The sequence below is a fragment of the Dermacentor variabilis genome, chromosome 7, assembly GCF_050947875.1.
Source record: "Dermacentor variabilis isolate Ectoservices chromosome 7, ASM5094787v1, whole genome shotgun sequence".
Taxonomy (NCBI): domain Eukaryota; kingdom Metazoa; phylum Arthropoda; class Arachnida; order Ixodida; family Ixodidae; genus Dermacentor; species Dermacentor variabilis.
This window is the reverse complement of record NC_134574.1, coordinates 83,731,107-83,749,577: the sequence shown is the minus strand read 5'-3', so window position 1 is coordinate 83,749,577 and position 18,471 is coordinate 83,731,107. Positions and strand designations below refer to the sequence as shown.

Below are 18,471 nucleotides of genomic sequence, written 5' to 3'. Positions count from 1 at the left end.
TTTTCCGCATTGTGTGATGCCAGTCAAAAAACCTTACAGACTCAATCGCCGATTACGTTTTGCTTTTCTTTATTCATCACTGGAGCTTGGCCACCAGATTGGTCTTACACAACGTTAGAATATGCCTCTATAACACTTTGACTTAGGCTAATCGATCTGTGTGACGAAAGCAGGCTACAAGGCTTTAGGTTTTTAACTACGCAAGCACACTGTGATAACAAATAAAGAACAAGAGCATAAAAATTACCCGTGATGTTGAGCCTGTTAAATAAATTTGTATTAATAACTTGTGTAGGATATCGTGCAGGCATGTTTTATCATGTTCTCGGAGAGAAACAAAAGGAAAAAAATATTCCTGCTATTTTCATGTAAATACTAGGAGCTGTCAAGCTAAAGATTTTTCTTTGTATGAAGAAAAATACAAATAACAGTGAAGATTCTGTTATGCTTTGCAGGACAGTGTTTTGGCATGAGGATCCTAGGCTAGTACATCACGACAAGAAATATAAATAAGGCATTGTTGCTCCGGCCACCTGCATAAACTCCTTTAAATAGAGTGTACAGTCTTGCTATCGCATAGACCATAATCGCTTTGATCTGCAGCAACTTCGACTGAAGGAGTGTGCAGTGTTGAATCTTTACTTTTTCCACAGCTAAATGACGTTATCTAAGCAACTCCTAGCATCGCTTATTTGCGCTGCCGCTTTGACATATTTGAAATGCGAAACCCGTTCCATTTACCTAAACCGAGAGCTTCCTGACATCACCAAGGCAAGTTGAGCTTTATTTGACACACCGTTGGAATTTTCCATATTTTGTAGAAGTGACCCATTTGAGTTGGCTTCATAATATATTTCTTGAAGTAATATATGCAATAGGTTAGACACTTTGATGATAAAATCAATGCGCTAAGTGAACCACAGCTATTTGTGGTTAATGTCTGCCTGCACTTCTCTAGTGAAGAGATGAACAAAAGTGCACTCAAGTTGGAAGTTGGAAGCATGGGACCACCAGTCTCCATTTTTCGAGAGCAAATTGGTGAAATGATAGAGCGCCTTGTATGCGGGAGGTACTGGGCATGAATCGTGGTGTCAAAAGAAATGCAAAACCTTTTTATAATTGGTATATATGTACCAAAATTTTGTGCTTAATTGTTTATACGAGTTCTCATCTCAAAAAGGGTCGTATAGATATTTTCTAGGCTCGCTGGGCGCCCCTTGTACCCATCACAGCTTTACTTATATAGTCGAGCATCCACCATTGCTGTCGGAGCCAGCGAGTGCTTACGGCTGCCAAGTGAGGGTAAAATAGGTACAAGCGCACCCCGGCCTGGTTCTAGGCAACTACCCTGGTTCGAGACGTTTGGAAGGACCACCACTTATTGGGACGTTAGTGGCACAGGGCCGCCAGAACTCCCTCTAGAGTGCAGCCCTTATACACCCGTTCCTGCGGAGAACGTTGGCGTGGTCCCTCGCCCTCTTCCTAACCGAGCGAACGAGGGCAACAAAACATGAAAGAGCGAAGGCGAAGCCCGGATGGAAGATGGCGATAGAGAAGAGAACGTGAGGAAGAAAGCCGAGAAGGAGGCCGTGGCGAAAGCATGACACGAAAAGCGTTGTGCAGCGCACGACGGGCTTTGTGGCTACGATTACTACGAGATGCCGCCAGAGTTGCGTGCGCCATCTGTATGGAAACAAAGCGCTGCATGTGCAGAGCTCTGTATGCGGCGGCTGCTTTGAATCGCGCTCACGAGTCAAGATTACTAAGATTAGAGAGGCAGTCGACCCGCACTTTGCTCTGTTTGCTACGTTCCAGACGACACAGATTGTCCATGACAGCCAATATCTTGCGAAATGAAAACACGTATACAGTTGCATTCAGAGTTTGCACAAAGAAGTATGGTAAACGTCGCAGAATTTTTCCACCCCAACGATGACTTAGTGGTGTGGTGGAATATCCATCTCGAATGCCGGATGCACTAGGTCCTAATCACGATTGAACTATAAACCAACCTGTTACTTCTCATGGGTAGGTGTGCCGCACGGCTTGGCGCTCTGTTACTCGTAGGGGTTCGCATCACAAAAAGGAGCCTATCGATATTATATGCATGGTCTCTAGGTCTGCGCTTTTTAACCACAGGCACAGCATTCACCGTAGCTGTAGGAGGCAGGCTAGAGGTTATAATGATTATAGGTTTTCATGTTTGAGAATCTCATAATCAAATTCGATTTCATAGAGTGAGCGTGATTTCTTTTTCAGTTTGGAAACAAACCTTTTCTTACACAAAGTTTCTTGCTTATTACCTAACATCATGGCCCAGCGCATCTGCATGCACTAGCCTAGAGCTGTGTACCAGTAACCACTTATCTTTGCCTTGGCTGCTCACGTGTTAGACAGTTCACGACCACATGGCGCGTGTTGAGATAGAAAACAATACTCAACGGTGTAAAAATAATAACTATTAGAAGCAATGGGTATTCGCATAAAGGAACGAGCAAAATAATTTTTCTCCTTTGTGCACGTACGTCGTGCGCGTATCCAGCTTATTCCACCACTCTTATGCCGATTACAAAAGTGAAATCACGCAGCATGCTTGCGCACGGAATATTCCTTTTCATTTAGCGGCATGTTAGTGAGTATTATTTTTTCCGAATCTTTTTGACCACCTGCCAAAATACCCTAATATTCTTACGGCGCAACTATCCATGGCGGCGGTCAGAAGATGACGATTTGATGTGTAGAGGTTAAATCAGTCTCGACAGCCATGTGTTGGCTGTCGGCTGACAGTTGTCTCTTTTCTTAATATTGTAAATATATCTTTATATGTCACTTCTGTAACGTAACACATTATAGAGGTGTGCGGCGTACCTACGAAAAGCACAGCGGAGCTCCGCAGCGGTCGATACTTCGGACTGGACAACATGATGGACGAAAGAGGACCCGACATCGCGAGACCCACACCAACGCCTAGCTCCTCGACGGTTGTGCTGGCTCAGCTGCGGGATACCGGGGTGGTCTGCTGTACCGACCAGCTCAACGTGGAAGACTAGATCGCTACTTATGAGCGTATAAGTGACCACAACACATGGGATTCGATGAATAATTCTGATAACTACGTATTCTACCTGCAAGGCACGGCGAAGGTGTGGTATGACAACGACGACGAAGACCTTAACGACTTGGACACGTGCAAACATATGCTGAGCAACTTGTTCGCAGATTCCCCCGAGCTGAAGAGCGCCGCTAAGAAAGAACTAGCGACTCACGCACAGACATCAAAAGAATCATATGTATCTTACATTCAGTAGGTGCTGACTCTTTGCCGTAAGGCCGACAGCGATATGGATGAATCCGACAAGGTTGAGCATGTACTGAAGGGGATCACAGGTGATTCTTTCGGACTGCTCATGTGCTAAAATTGTGAAAAATTAAATGACATCATAAAAGAGTGCTAACACTTTGAGCAACACTAAAGCCGCCGCATTGCAACGCCATTCACACGTCTGCCGAACACAGCTGCGACATCCTCTTGTGATGAAAGGCGAGGAATGCCGAGACCATCATCATCAGATGACCTGGCACGGGTACTGCGGCAAGAACTTGAAGCCATGGCTCCTGTAGCCCTTTTTTGCCACCTCAATGAGCCTTACAACTTGCCTAAAACACCCCTTGTGCAGCCAGTATGGGCTCGCTAATCTTGGAGTTCATCCTGTATGTGCCGTTGCCGCTTCAAAGCTGTCTCATGCTCCAGATCCATCAACTGGTCCGCGATATTCTGCACACTATCGAAATACAGCCGACTGGCAAACCGCGGACAATCAGCCAATTTGTTTTGCGTATTGTATTGGTCACGTTGCCCGCCATTGTAAGAACTGTACTGTTTCCTCCCCTCTGCGACTGCCATTCACCAGTTATTCTTTCCCCGAAGAGAACCAGCCTCGTTAATATATTTCATTGGCACCGCAACAGCAAAACAATGACGCTTGTATAGGTTGAACAGTCCCTCATTGTCATTCCGACGTTGCCAGTCCCGTTCGCCACCGTAGTCTCCACTCTCCGGAAATATATGCGATGCAGTTCCTGGATGTGACGCACCGTTGATTACTCGAACGCAAAATTATCTGATTACATTGCCACCGAAACAGAACTTGACGGATTTTTTAGTCGATGGCATTAGTGTCCTAGAACTTACTTGCACTGGCGCACGTATGTGGGATGAGTGCCCAATTGCGCCGACGTCTGAACAAGGTTCTCATGCCCGCTGCACCACGCACCCTCTGAGTAGCTGACGGAGGAGCACCAACCGTGCTTTGTATGTGCACCGCTCGCGTTTGGATCGTAGGGTGCCTTATGACTGTTGTTTGCCGTTTTGGAACAACGCTTGTACCACGTGATAATTTGCCTACACATTATATTGCCACAATATGTCCTCTGTTACTGCGCATCTCGTGCCTTTGAGCTTGAACTGCCCCACGTCTGCTATAGTTCACCAGTCCCACAACTACGGTTATGCCCTCCCGAACACATGCGGATGTCGCCTCAAGTCAATACATACGTCACTCTACTGTCGTTACCACCTGTTCCACACGGCGTTCATGTACTACGTTGCACCGCGGACATACTGCTTGAAAAAAATTTGGGTCTTCCCCATACCGTAATCACTGTTACAGTTAAACAGACTTCGCTCCCTCTCCTTAATTTTAACGGCTCGACTTAAGTTCTTTCCAGAGGCGTGTCTATGGGCGACATTAGGCTTGTGAACAATCGCGAGATATCGGTTCCTCATTCACCGGCTCTCACTGATGAACTTAGCAAAATGACTTCAGCTGATCTTCTTTCGTCTAAAGCTACTGACCTACGCTGTATCTTAGAAAGTAAAAGCAACATTTTTTACCTTGACGACTGCCATTCAGCCCAGACATCAGTCGTCACCAGTAGTATTTAATCCCTAGACGCCAATCTCAAACGCCGCCAGCCGTACCGTATTTCACATGCGGAACGACAACTGACACAATGAGAAGTCGATAATGTTGTCAAGGGTATAAAATTATTTACACGATGTACTTACAAGGAGTATATAAACAGCAGCCGAGAATCCTGAGAGGATGTTTCCACTTCATTGTATTCACCATCGACGAGCTTGTCCTCTTTTCCAACCGTAACGCGACCCCCGGCAGAAAAGGAACCGTCCCGGTGCTGCAGACGGGGCCATCGGTAAGGGCATAGTAAGGAGGCCAAAGACGAGAGACGTGTAGGACGTCAGGTGATGTGGCACCGGGTGGCATGTCGTAGGTCTCGGGAATTATCTCGTGACATTGGTCACTTGACGTAGAACAGAGTAAGGGCCTTTGGTACATTCTAGAAGTTTATCAGGGAGCCACACTGGGCGGCAAGGGGACCAACGTAGCACTAGAGAGCCTTGTTAAAAATATGTGTCACGATGCCAGCGATGGTAAGCATGCCATTGAGATTCCTGCGATGCCGACACATGAGTAAAGGCAAGCTGGCGCGCATGGTCAGCGTGAGCGATGGCGTGGCGGGCATACTCGGTCCTAGAATCCCGTATCAAGGGGAGTGAAGCGTCAAATGGTAATACAGGGTCACAACAGAAGAGTAGCTAAAAGGGGGAATACCCAGCAGTATCGTGTCGCGATGAATTATAGGCAAACGTGATGTAGGGAAGTGCCACATCTCAGTCCTTGTGGTCGGGTGAAACGTATTTCGATAGCATGTCAGTAATGTTCCGATTGAGTCGCTCAGTAGGGCTGTTGGTGCAGGGATGGTAGAGGGTAGCCAGTTTATGCTTGGTAGAACATGAGCATAGGATGTCGGCGATGACTTGGGAGAGGAAAGTACGGCCGTGGTCAGTAAGGAGCTGTCGCGGGGCACCATTTATTAAATTAAATCCCGGAGTAGGAAATCTGCGACGTCGGTTGCGCAGCTCGTGGGAAATGCCCGAGTGATGGCATAGCCCATCGCGTAATCAGTAGCGACAGTGATCCACCTGTTGCCGGAGCTGCAGTCGGGGTAAGGGCCAAGGAGATGCAAGCCCACGCGAAAGAACGGCTCAGGTGAAATGTCGATCGGCTGTAAGTACCCGGCAGGAAGCGTTGCTGGCTTTTTTGAGGTTGACAGGGCTTGCAAGCAGCTACATAGCACCATACGGAGCGTGCGAGGCCATGCCAATAGAAGCGGTGGCGCATGAGGGCGTACGTGCAAGCAAAGCCAAGGTGTCCGGCGGTTGGGGCGTCATGAACCTTCTCAAGCACGGTTGAGCGTAGGTGTTGAGGAACGAGAAGTAGAAGGAGAGGACCGTTAGGAGGTAAACTGCGCCAGTACAATATCCCATCTTTTAGAAAGAACCACCGGAACGATGGATCAGTACGAGCAGATTCCATTCGGTCAATCACGGTCCAGGAAAGAACCCTTCCGGAAGCGTCCGTGTTGGCGTTGGACGGCATGTGTACAAGGGAACAGAACAAGCACTCGGCGTCCTTGTGTAAGCGACCAGACCTATACATGAGGGAATAGGAATACTCTTGTAGCCGCAAAACCTATCATCCAAGCCTCCCTGTTGGATCTTTTAAGGATGATAGCCAACAGAGAGCGTAGTGGTCCGTTACAATAGAAAAGGACCTGTCTTATAAATAACAGCGGAATTTTACCACTGCCCACACAACCACTAAACATTCGCGGCCGGTAATAGAGTACTTGCGATCCGCAGGTGACAAAAGATGGCTAGAGTAAGTGATAACACGTTCATGGCGGTGCTGAAATTCTGCCAAGACGGCACTGATTCTGTGGCTTCTGGCATCGGTGCGCACCTCTGTGCAGGCTGAAGTAGCGAAGTGTCCTAGAATTGGTGGGGTGTTGATCAGGGTTGTAACGCGAGAAAAGGCGGCGGCCTCCGAGGATCCCCATGAAAACGGCACACTTTTCTTCAGGAGATCTGTGAGAGGGTGTGCTGTGGTGGCGAAATTTTAACAAAGCGGCGAAAGTAAGAGCAAAGGCCCACAAAACTTCGGACATCTTTTGCGGACCGTGGAATAGGGACCTCTTTCCCGGCGCGAATTTCCTCTGGGTGAGGTTGGATGCCAGTCGCATTGACGACATGCCAAAGAACAGTAATCTTACGATGGCCGAAGTTACATTTCTTGGAGTTGAGCTGTAGAGCGGCGTTCCGAAAAACAGCAAGTACAGCTGAAAGGCGCTCAATGTGTGTGCTGAATGAGGGCGAGAGCTCAATAACATCACCTAGGTAGCAAAAACAAGTCAACCGCTTGAATCCTTGGAGTAATGAGTCCATCATACGTTGAAAGGTAGCCGAAGCATTGCATAGCCCAAAATACATAAATGTGAAGCGATAAAGACCATCAGGCGTTATAAAGGTGGTATTTTTACGATCTAGATTATCGACAGCAATTTGCCAATATCAGGACCTTAGGTCGATGGACGAAAAATAATATGGCCTATTTTGGCAACTGAGAACGTCATCGATACGAGGTAGTGGGTAGACGTGCCTGTTCGTGAGGTGGTTGAGCTGGCGGCAATCGACGCAGAATTTCCATGAGTCGTCCTTCTTTTGACCAGAAAGACAGGGGACGTACAGGGACTTGATGATGGCTCTGTGATGTATTTCGCTAGCATCTTGTCTAGTTCCGTTTTGATGACGTGACGCTCCGTAGCCGAAACTCGGTAGGGTCGCCGATGGATGGGTGGATTATCACCTGTATGCATACCATGTTTTACATGTGACGTCTGGCATAAGGGTTGGTTGTTGAGGTCGAATATATCCTTGTAGTTAAGCAATAAACTGCAAAGTTATTCAGATTCGGGGCAATAATTTTTCTAATATTGTTGTCAGTACACTTCGCAGACCGGAAAGGTTAACAGGAAGCGCCGAAAGCAAGTCTCAACGCGACTAACTTTTAAATTAGAGATTGTAGCCAAGGTGATATCTTTAGGCAGAATTTTCTGAGCGAGCCTTAAATTCACCACAGGGACGTACGTCCGATTCTCTCTGACCCTCGGCATTGTATGCGGACAGCAACGCTGTGGGTCAGAACGTTGACAGTTATGGGAGCGAAGATGTAATCACCATCGGGAACTGGCGTAGAAGCCTACATTTCGATGTATGTCAAGACCTGTGGTGGAACATGAACAAAATCAGTCGGCCTTAGGCGAATTTCATGTGGTGTTCGAGGAACGTCCAGTAGAGGCCGGTCAAGACGCACTGTACTTGCGGAACATTCGCTGAGCGCTGAATGGGCGGACAGGCTGTCTAGGCCTAGTATGAAGTCTTGGGGACATTGGTCAAGCACAGTGAAAAGGACGATAACATGGCGGCCGGAAATGCTCCAACCTGCAGTACACATTCCGACCATGGTCACCGTGCTACGGTAGGCGATTTGTACCTCTGCGATTGACGTAGCACCACATGACAAGAATGAATATATTTGAGCAACCACAGTGATTGCATCCAAAGTGTTTACCCTGATCAGCGTCTACTTGGAAAAAGGATCAATTCTCAACGTGACAAGATTCGCAGACTTGTTGACAAACACTCAATTTCCATATATTATTTGTGGCTATTTTAACGCACATAACGAGATCTGGGGCAGTTTACATACATGTGCTCGGTGTGCTAACCAGGTGGAGCTTCTTGCAAAATACAATTTAGGACCCTTACAATGGCACACGCTGCTATTCACAGCGTGTTTATAGGAGGTATTCAGGGACCTGGATTGGGGAGAACAGGGCATAAGAGTTAATGGAGAATACCTAAGCAACTTGCGATTCGCTCATGATATTGCCTTGCTTAATGACTCAGGGGACCAACTCCAACACATGCTCAGTGACCTGGAGAGGCAAAGCAGAAGGCTGGGTCTAAAAATTAGTCTGAAGAAAACTAATGTTTAATAGTCTCGGAAGAGAACAGCAGTTTACGATAGGTAGCGAGGCACTGGAAGTGGTAAGGGATTACATCTACTTAGGACAGGTAGTGACTGCAGATTCGGATCATGAGACTGAAATAATCAGAAGATTAAGAATGGGCTGGGGTGCGTTTGGCAGGCTTTCTTAGGTCATGAACAGCAGGTTGCCGTTATCCCTCAAGAGTAAAGGGTATAACAGCTGTGTCTCTTACCAGTACTCACGTAAGGGGCAGAAACCTGGAGGCTTAGAAAAAGGGTTCTGCTTAAATTGAGGACGACGCAACGAGCTATGGAAAGAAGAATGATAGGTTTAACGTCAAGAGATAAGAAAAGAGGAGATTGGGAGAGGGAACAAACGTGAGTTAATGACGCCTTAGCTGAAATGAAGAAATAGAACTGGGCATGGGTAAGGCATGTAATGAGGAGGGAAAATAACCGATGGTCATTAAGAGTTACGGACTGGATTCCAAGGGAAGGGAAGCGTGGCCGGGGGTGCCAGAAAGCTGGGTGGGCGGATGCGATTAAAAAGTTTGCAGGGACAACATGGCCACAATTAGTACATAACCGGGGTAGTTGGAGAAGTATGGGAGAGGCCTTTGCCCTGCACTGGGCGTAACGAGGATGATGATGATGATGATGAACATTAAAAGCATAACATAACTGAAAGTCCGAAGATTGTTAACTATATTAACGTCAGATTCGCATCAAGTCAAGTGGCCCCTATGTTCGGTTGGTGTACAGATTTCGCGACTCGAGATAGTGATCACTACCTGTTTCTAATCTATGCTCTTCATTTTGGGACGTCGCCTAGGAAAGTGAAAATGAAATTTGTAGACTCGGAAGCTTACACAGCAGCCGTAGACAAACGGCTCAGAGCCTCGACTATGAATGCAGAATTAATACTGATAATAGCTCATTGTGTCAAACAACGTACCCGCTCTACCACTAAGCACTGTAATATACCAACTAACGACGAGGAATTTGAAAGTTTATGTGCCATTTGAAGGCATGCCGAAAGGAAGGCTCTACGTACGAACAATATCGATGACCTCAGAACCTGTAGATGAGCACAAAGATATATACGACGTTACCTCACTAAACTAGCATCGGAAACCGTTGGTCTTGATGGACGGCTTTGCGCATGGATTGAAGGCTACCTCCAAAGACGCCAACTTTTCATGTGTACCCCGGATGGCCCCACGGCGCTTTATGTCGTCGAGAAGGGAGTGCCACAAGGAGCTGTGTTAAGCCCCGTATTATTTAATTTTCTCCTCATCCATCTGAGCAGAAACATGCCCCGCGGCGTGAAAATCACACTGTATGCGGATCACATCTGCATTCGGAGCGCGTCGCATTGCCGCAGTACCCCCCAACAACGTCTCCAGGGAGCGCTAGCAAATATATCGGCCTACCTAAATCCAAGGTGTCTGAAATGTCCCCCGACAAAAGCGTTGCCATGGCTTTCATGCGGAGGTGTACGGAAAAATACCCAGTAGAGTTCGGTGGAAGTACCCTTCCATATTTCAAGACGCAATTGTTTTTTCGAGTGACGATCGATAGGAACCTCACATGGTCGCCTCAAGTGAAAAAACTGAGCGAGCAGCTTTCCTCGGTGTCGCACGTATTCCGATTTTTAGACGGATCACAGTGGGGCAGCAACTGTCGATCACTGGTACTTCTCCATAAGGTTTACCATGACGGAAGACTACAACATTACCTCCCAATCCTGCACAAAATGTCTCCCAGAAGCAAGAGAAAACTTTAGGCAGTATGGAACAACTGCATTTGCGTATGTCTTGGAGTCGTCCCGCTCAGGAACTCTATCAGAAGCTGCATGCCTGTCTCTTGAAGTGCTATCTTCGCAGGAGACGCTTCGGATTGAGCTGTTCCACGTCATTCATACGAATACTCACTTTTTAAAGGATATTTCTAGAACCCGTGTTACATCGAGCTTTGGGCAGGCCTTCGGAAGCATATCTGTTTCCATTCCTGTTCAGGCGTCACAAATTATGCCACGAAACATTTCACGATGGACATTGTCCTGACAGGAAATCGTGTCTGATATTCCTGGAATCAGTGCGAAAAATGCCTTAAGCAGCGACTTATCAGATAGCTTTGGAATATGTGCACAAAGAATACGCCTCCGTAACGCACATTTTCCTAGATGGCTCTAGAACTCCACATCGCTGATCTTGCAGACTTTTTGTTCCCTCTACAGAGCAACGATTCTCGTTTTGTTTGGAGTGAGCGACATCATCTACTTCAGCAGAGCTATATGCCATAAAGTAGGCCCTTGTATATGTACTTCAACAGCATACTTCAAAGACATGGGTGATTTTGACGGATTCAAAAGCAGCCCTACCAAGTATGTGGAACAGGCACAAGCGTTGCAATAATCAACATGAAGCATTTGACATTGCTTAGCAACAAAATCCCTATAAAGAAAGGCGTCAGACAGGGAGATACAATATCTCCAATGCTATTCACAGCATGTTTACAGGAGGTATTCAGAGGCCTGGAGTGGGAAGAATTGGGGATAAAAGTTGATGGAGAATACCTTAGCAACTTGCGATTCGCTGATGATATTGCCTTGCTTAGTAACTCAGGAGAATAATTGCAATGCATGCTCACTGACCTGGAGAGGCAAAGCAGAAGGGTGGGTCTGAAAATTAATCTGCAGAAAACTAAAGTATTGTTTAACAGTCTCGGAAGACAACAGCAGTTTACGATAGGTAGCGAAGCACTGGAAGTGGGAAGGGAATACATCTACTTAGGGCAGGTAGTGACCACGGATCCGGATCATGAGACTGAAATAACCAGAAGAATAAGAATGGACTGGGGTGCGTTTGGCAGGCATTCTCAAATCATGATGAGCAGGTTGCCACTATCCCTCAAACGGAAAGTGTATAACAGCTGTGTGTTACCAGTACTCACATATGGGGCAGAAACCTGGAGGCTTACGAAAAGGGTTCTGCTGAAATTGAGGACGACGCAACGAGCTATGGAAAGAAGAATGATGGGTGTGACGTTAAGGGATGAGAAAAGAGCAGATTGGGTGAGGCAACAAACGCGGGTAAACGACATCTTAGTTGAAATCAAGAAAAAGAAATCGGCATGGGCCGGACATGTAATGAGGAGGGAAGATAACCGATGGTCACTAAGGGTTACGGACTGGATTCCGAGGGAAGGGATGCGTAGCAGGGGGCGGCAGAAAGTTAGGTGGGCGGATGACATTAAGTCGTTTGCAGGGACAACATGGCCACAATTAGTACATGTCCGGGGTAGTTGGAGAAGTATGGGAGAGGCCTTTGCCCTGCAGTGGGCGTAACTAGGCTGATGATGATGATGATGACGATGATGATGATGATGATGATGATGATGATCTTCACCACAATGCTAAGATTGCTGGGCATTTCATCAAGTTCCAGTGGACACTTGGCCATGCCGGCATTTCGAGTAATCAAAGAACCTATGAAGCTGCCAGAAAAGGACTGCAATGCCGCAATGTCAAAGAATAATTTTTAACAGAAGACGACGCTTATAACATGGCAAAAAATATGCCTATCAAGAAAATAACCGAATCTGCAATCTGCCGCTTCACAAAAATGACTTCGTGCATTACATTGACTCAGAAATGAGACCGAAAATTCCCCGACCACTTCCTACACTCTTAGAGACATTGTACTATCGTCTTCAACTGAACGTGGCATACGCGAGCAATTATCTGTACCGCATAGGGCTTACCACTAACCAATACTGTGACAACTGTCATAACTTAGAGACAATGCAGCACATATTACTAGAATGCCCTGCGTACCGCGTCGAGAGGCAATTTTTTGATCAACAAATGGACATAATCTGCCACGAACCGTTAACGTTACCGAGCATTTAGGTCCAATGCCCGGCCCTTCAAAACAACGACAGGTTTTGGATTTATTGTTCATATACCTGTCAGAAAATGGTCTAATAGGAAAACTTTAAAGATTGCACACTTCATATAAAAAGCCATAAATTTACCCTCCATGTCACCTGTAAATATTGGTATTAGGTCAGTTTGGACAATTCATATTTATTTTTATTCTCGTTTTCTCGCACGGGCCTCTGGAATCTTTTAATCGCATTCCCCATCCCTATACAGAGTAGCATGCCAGCGGTTATATACGCGCCGACAAAATCCTGTTTTGCTGATAAAGAGTCCCCCCCTCTCTCTCTCTGTAGGCGATTTGTACGAACTGATAACGGTAGGCATAGCAATTTTCTTTAAATGGCAGCGTAGGCGGCTGATCATAATCGGTATGTGTGCACCGGTATATATGAAGGTTGTGACGGGTGTGTCATCAGCTTGGACGTCAAGAAGGTTATGCTCGTAAACAGCGTCAAAGGAAGATTTTGCGCCGAATCCGACCTTGCAGCACCACCTCGAAGTGCCACACTGCCTAGTTTTCCTGCTGGGACGGTCCAGGATAGGTCGGCAACGGGGAACGTTGAAGCTGGGGCGGACGAGGTTGGCGACGTTGAGGCGAGGGCGAGCGAGCATAGCGGCGAGTCGCGGAAGTGGCATCTGAAACGTCGTAGAAGCGACGGGGTGAGAAACTTCGGCGCGAACTTGAATTCCGGAAGGTGCTTCCAGGAGGAGACGGCCAACGGCTCCGGCAGTGATGGGAAACGTGACCGATTTGGCCGCAGCAGAAGCAGATCAGCCTGTCGTCAGGAGTACGCCAGTCCGATGGATTCCTGGTAGTGTAGGGATGGACTTCGAGGTGGACTGTGAGGTGGTCTGCTATAGGATCGAGACATAGGAGCAGGGCGGATATCAGGTCGACTCAAGGAGGCGCTGGAAAGACCCATATTAGCGATTTCATGGCGAACCACGGACTCTATCAGCGATATCGTCTCAGCAGTGTTGTTCCATGACGTCTGGTAAAACGGGGCAGGAAACGGTGCTCCGAGTTCATGTCGCACAATTGGGGTAACGTTTTCGCTTGGTGGCTGCGAGCTAGATTGGTCGGTGCGGTTGGTACAGAAAGAGGTCGCTGCAGGATTTCGAAGCCGTGTAAATTGATTGTATGTACGGTGGCTCTTCACCTGCTCGAAACGGCGGCATTCCTTCATGATGCCGTCGATAGTCCACAAGTTTCTAAATACCAGAAGGTTGATTGCGTCGTCCACGATGCCTTTGATAATGTCTCCAACCTTGTCCTCCTCTGGCATGGACGTGTCAATTTTATGACAGAGGGCTAGGACGTCCTGAATGTAGAAGACATACGTCTCGGTAGAAATTTGGGCATGCGTGGCGAGTTGTTGCTTGGCGGCTAGTTGTCGACCGGTCGGATTGGCAAAAACCTCGGACAGCTTTTCTTTGAAGAAGTCCCAGCTGGTTGGCTCTTCCTCGTGTGTGTAGAACCACGTTCGCGGTGTTCCGTTGAGCTAGAACACTACATTCGCCAGCATTATAGTCGGATCCCATCTTCTCACTTTGCTGACACGCTCATACATCTTCAACCATTCTTCTACGTCAAAACCATCCAGGTCGGTGAACTTGTCGGTGTCTTGCGGCTGAGGTATACCAAAATAGTGGGTATGTGTCGTCGGCATTGCAGCTGCAGATGCGGTGCCTTCCACTGGAAGCATGGTCCCAGGCTTGATGAGGTGTCCACTGCCGAGCTCCGTGGCGAAGACGCGTACCGAGCACGTCCACCAAAATGTCACGGTTATAAAGCTATTGACACGATGTATTTACAAGGCGTATATATACAGCAGCCAAGAATCCCAAAAGGCTGTTGCCACTTCGTCGTCTTCACCATCGACGAACCTGTGCCCTTTTCCCACCGTAACAATATGTTGAACAGGTGTTATCGAGTCATCTTGCAGTGCGTGTGCGTTCCGTGTCGTCCTTGTTAAGAAAAAGGGCGCCAGTTGGCGGTTTTGTGTGAATTACAGGCACCTCAACAAAATACACGCAAAGATGTCTACCACTTGCCGAGCATTTATGACGCCTTGGCATGCCTCCACGGAGCCAAGTACTTTTTATCGATGGTCCTCCAATCCGCCTATCAAAAAATATCGGTATCTAACATGACCCGTCAAAAAACTTCCTTTGTAATCTCTCACGGCTTCTACACATTCAAGGTTATGCCTTTCGGCCGTTGTACTGCCCCGGAAAGCTTCAAAAGAATCATGGTGTCTTGTCTCACGGAAGGAGAGCGCAATGGTGGGGCGAAAACAATGCGGCTCTATTTAGCCATCAACTTAACAGCGGCGGGCGAAATGTCTGGTTTTTTGTCGCAGCAATGAAAGTGCGCGCCAGCTTGAATGCCGGAACTTTTAAACAAAACCAAACAGTGAAAACGCTTGCGCCGCTACCACGGCCTAGCTGTGACGACTTGTCGCCTAGGCACGCGACATATCATCTCCACCACACTTCTGTACTGTCCGCTAGTAAGATTTGGTGTCGTAGTGGTCGGGAGGTCCGCACTGATGTATTGGATAGCGACGACCATATTCGGCGGCTTCCCTGGGTGTCGACGGCTGTTCCACAGGCTCGATGGTGCAGCTAGCGCCAGTCCCAGCTATGACATGGTCTTCGTCGTGGAAGTCGGTGGCTCTGATCACCGTGTCGTCAGAGTCCGGAGCACGTACGATGTGCTTAGGGCGACGCGCCCACTCACACACACCTCGGAGGATCACAACACTAACACGATATGAAACTGGACCGGTGCGGGCGAGAAGAGTAGCACTGAACCACCTTGGTGCTTGGCAAAAATTGCCGACACGCACGAAGTCTCTTTCGCTGAACGTAGTCGCTCGGTGCCTGCGGCGACTGGTGTCCAGAAACTCATTGCGAGCGACGCGCTCCTTAACGGAGGGCCTGACGACGTGTAGCCTAGTACTGAGGCGCCTCCTCATCAGCAAAAGAGAGGGTGCCTGTTGCGGTTCGACATGAGGAAGTCTACGAGCTCCGTTGGTGATGTGGGTCGGCCGGACTGGTCGGCTGAAGTGCACCCTTCAGCATCTGGACGAAACGTTCTGCCAGACCATTGCTGATAGGATGATACGAAGCTGTTCTCACCTGGCTGGTTCCTACTGCTCGAGGTACTCTTGGAAATCTGCAGAAGTGAACTGAGTGCCGTTGTCGGACACTAAAGTCTCAGGAAATCCGGATCTGCAACACAGTTCATGTAGGCATGAAATTACTGCTTCAGTGGTGGTTTTTCACATTGGGAAACACTTCTGGGCGTTTTGAATGCGCATCAATCACCACGAGGTACGTCACTCTGTTTATCGGGGCAGCAAAATCGACATACAACCATTGCCAAGGGCACGCACGCCATGTCCAATGATGCAAGGGTGCTTTAGGTGGCAGATTGCGATTAGACGCGCAAGCGGTGCAAGACGCGGTGAAACGCTTTATGTGACTATCGATAGCAGGCCACCAAATGTAGCTCCTTGCTACTTCCTTGGTGCGAACACCTGGATGACTATGGTACAACTCGTCGAAACTGAACGCGCGGAATTTTTGGGACGTACCCACATTTCCAGCATAATGCATCCTCGATGTGGGGATAGTTTTGGTATTTAATGAAAGAACGGTTTGATTTCATCCGGGACACAACGCGGCCAGCCTGACAGGATATGATGGGTCACAGTACTCAAGGTAGCATCACGTGAAGTTTCACGAGCATTATCATTGCGGTTGATGGGCATAGTGTCCAAGCGTAGGTCATAAAAAGATTCTTCCTACTCTTCGACCGTTGGCTTTGTTTTTCGCAGCCTAGACAAGCAATCTGCGTCAGAATTCTGTGCAGAAGGCCGCAACATTATTGAAAAAGAATAGGCCGACAGACCAACTGCCCATTGCTGTAGTCTTGCAGTGGCAACTTATTGTGTGCCAGACTTGGGGCCAGAAATTGTAGCCAAACGCTTGTGGTCGGTAATCAAAACAAAATGCCTTCTATACACGTAGTAATGGAATTTTTTAACGCCGAACACAAGAGCTAAGACTTCTTTTTCTAATTGGCTATAGCCTTTCTCAGCACGGCTCAATTTGCGTGAGGATTATGCTAATGGCGTTATCTAACGGTCGGCAAAAAATGTGCGACAGCACCGCACCTGCCCTGTAGGCGGACGCATCACAAGATGACTGCAGGGGCAGGCCTGGATCATAGTGCGCCAAGATCGGAGCCGACGAAAGCAGCTGCTTGATGTGCTGAAAGGCGTGGTTGCACGCCATGTTAAAATTCCAGGCGCCGTCTTTCTGCAAGAGCCTGTTTAAGGGCGAAAGAACGGTGGATAAGTTGGGAACGATGTTTACATAGTAGTTGATGAGGCCCAGTAGCCTCATCAACTACTATTCAAGTCGGTGCTTATCAGGTGGCGATGGTGAATTCGTTATCACGGCGAATTTTTCCTTCGTTGGGGGGATGCCGTATTTGTCGATAACATGGCCCAGATAAGTGAGCTCACAACGAACGAATTCGCAATTCGATACCTTCACGCGAATTCCACGTTTTGACAGTCATTTGGAAACTGCGTCAAGGTTCAGCAAGTGTTCTTCCTTTGAGTAAACTGTAATTAGGCTATCATCAATGTAACAAAACACGACGTTGAGGCCCTTCAAGATATTGCTACGGAACAATATTTGCGATGACAAAGAGGCGAGCAGGGTGAAGACGACGACCACGATTAGAGGCAAGCGCGGGCTGTTGCCTCTAGGCAACAGCCCGCGCCTCCTTGTAAATATACTTGTATATAGGTTTTCGTCGGGGTCTTCCTACGTAATATATCTGGTGGTTCCTGTACCTGGTCACGGAGCTTCGCAGTGGACGGTACGTCCAGCCTTCCTTCATGGCTCCTGGCGACGAAAACTCGACTCCGCCAGCTCCGACACCTGCTGCCACTTTGAGGACCTACATCACTCTCCTCGCTCCCCGTGATCCTGGAGTATTCTCGGGCAAAGATGGGGAAGACGTCGAGGACTGGATCAGCCTGTACGAACACGTCAGCCGCAATAACCGGTGGCACCCTGCTATCATGCTCGCCAACGTAGTCAGTGGCACACCTCGAGTTTGGTTTCGGACGCACGAAGATGAGCTCACCAGTTGGGATTCGCTTAAGCAAAAGCTCCGAGACTTGATCGGCAACCCCTACGGTCAACAGTTGCCGCGCAGAAGGCACTTTCGGGCCATGTCCAGACGTCAACAGAGCCCTACGTCACGTACCTTCAGGACGTCTTGGCTCTGTGCCACAGAGTTGACACACATATGACTGAGTCCGACAAGGTCTCCCACATCCTCAACGGTATTGCCGTGACGCCTTCAACTTGCTCGTTTTTAATAACGTGGCGACGGTGAATGCAGTTATAAAAGAGTGCCGCCACCTGGAACTCGCTAAAAGCCGACGTATCGACCAGCAGTTTGCCCGTCTGCCCAATACCCCAGCGACATCTTCCTGTGCCGACGCTCCTTGTCCCAACAACACTTGCGATGTAACCAGAGTCGTCCAGCGTGAGATAGAGGCCGCTTATCCGGCTGCCTTCGAC

The 18,471-nt window shown here is 48.0% G+C and overlaps 1 protein-coding gene across 2 annotated transcripts in view; it reads left to right on the top strand.

The window, feature by feature from the left end:
- Positions 1-574: 574 nt before the first annotated feature.
- The window catches only part of LOC142586886 (uncharacterized), a 59,032-nt gene continuing 41,135 nt past the window's right edge, over positions 575-18,471 (top strand). For both annotated transcript variants that reach the window (XM_075697765.1, XM_075697764.1), the window contains exon 1: positions 575-771. Coding sequence is in view for 1 of the 2 variants with exons in the window: in XM_075697764.1 (XP_075553879.1) it covers positions 658-771 (114 nt within the window). In the remaining variant the exon portion in view is untranslated. The remainder of the gene's footprint in view (positions 772-18,471) is intronic.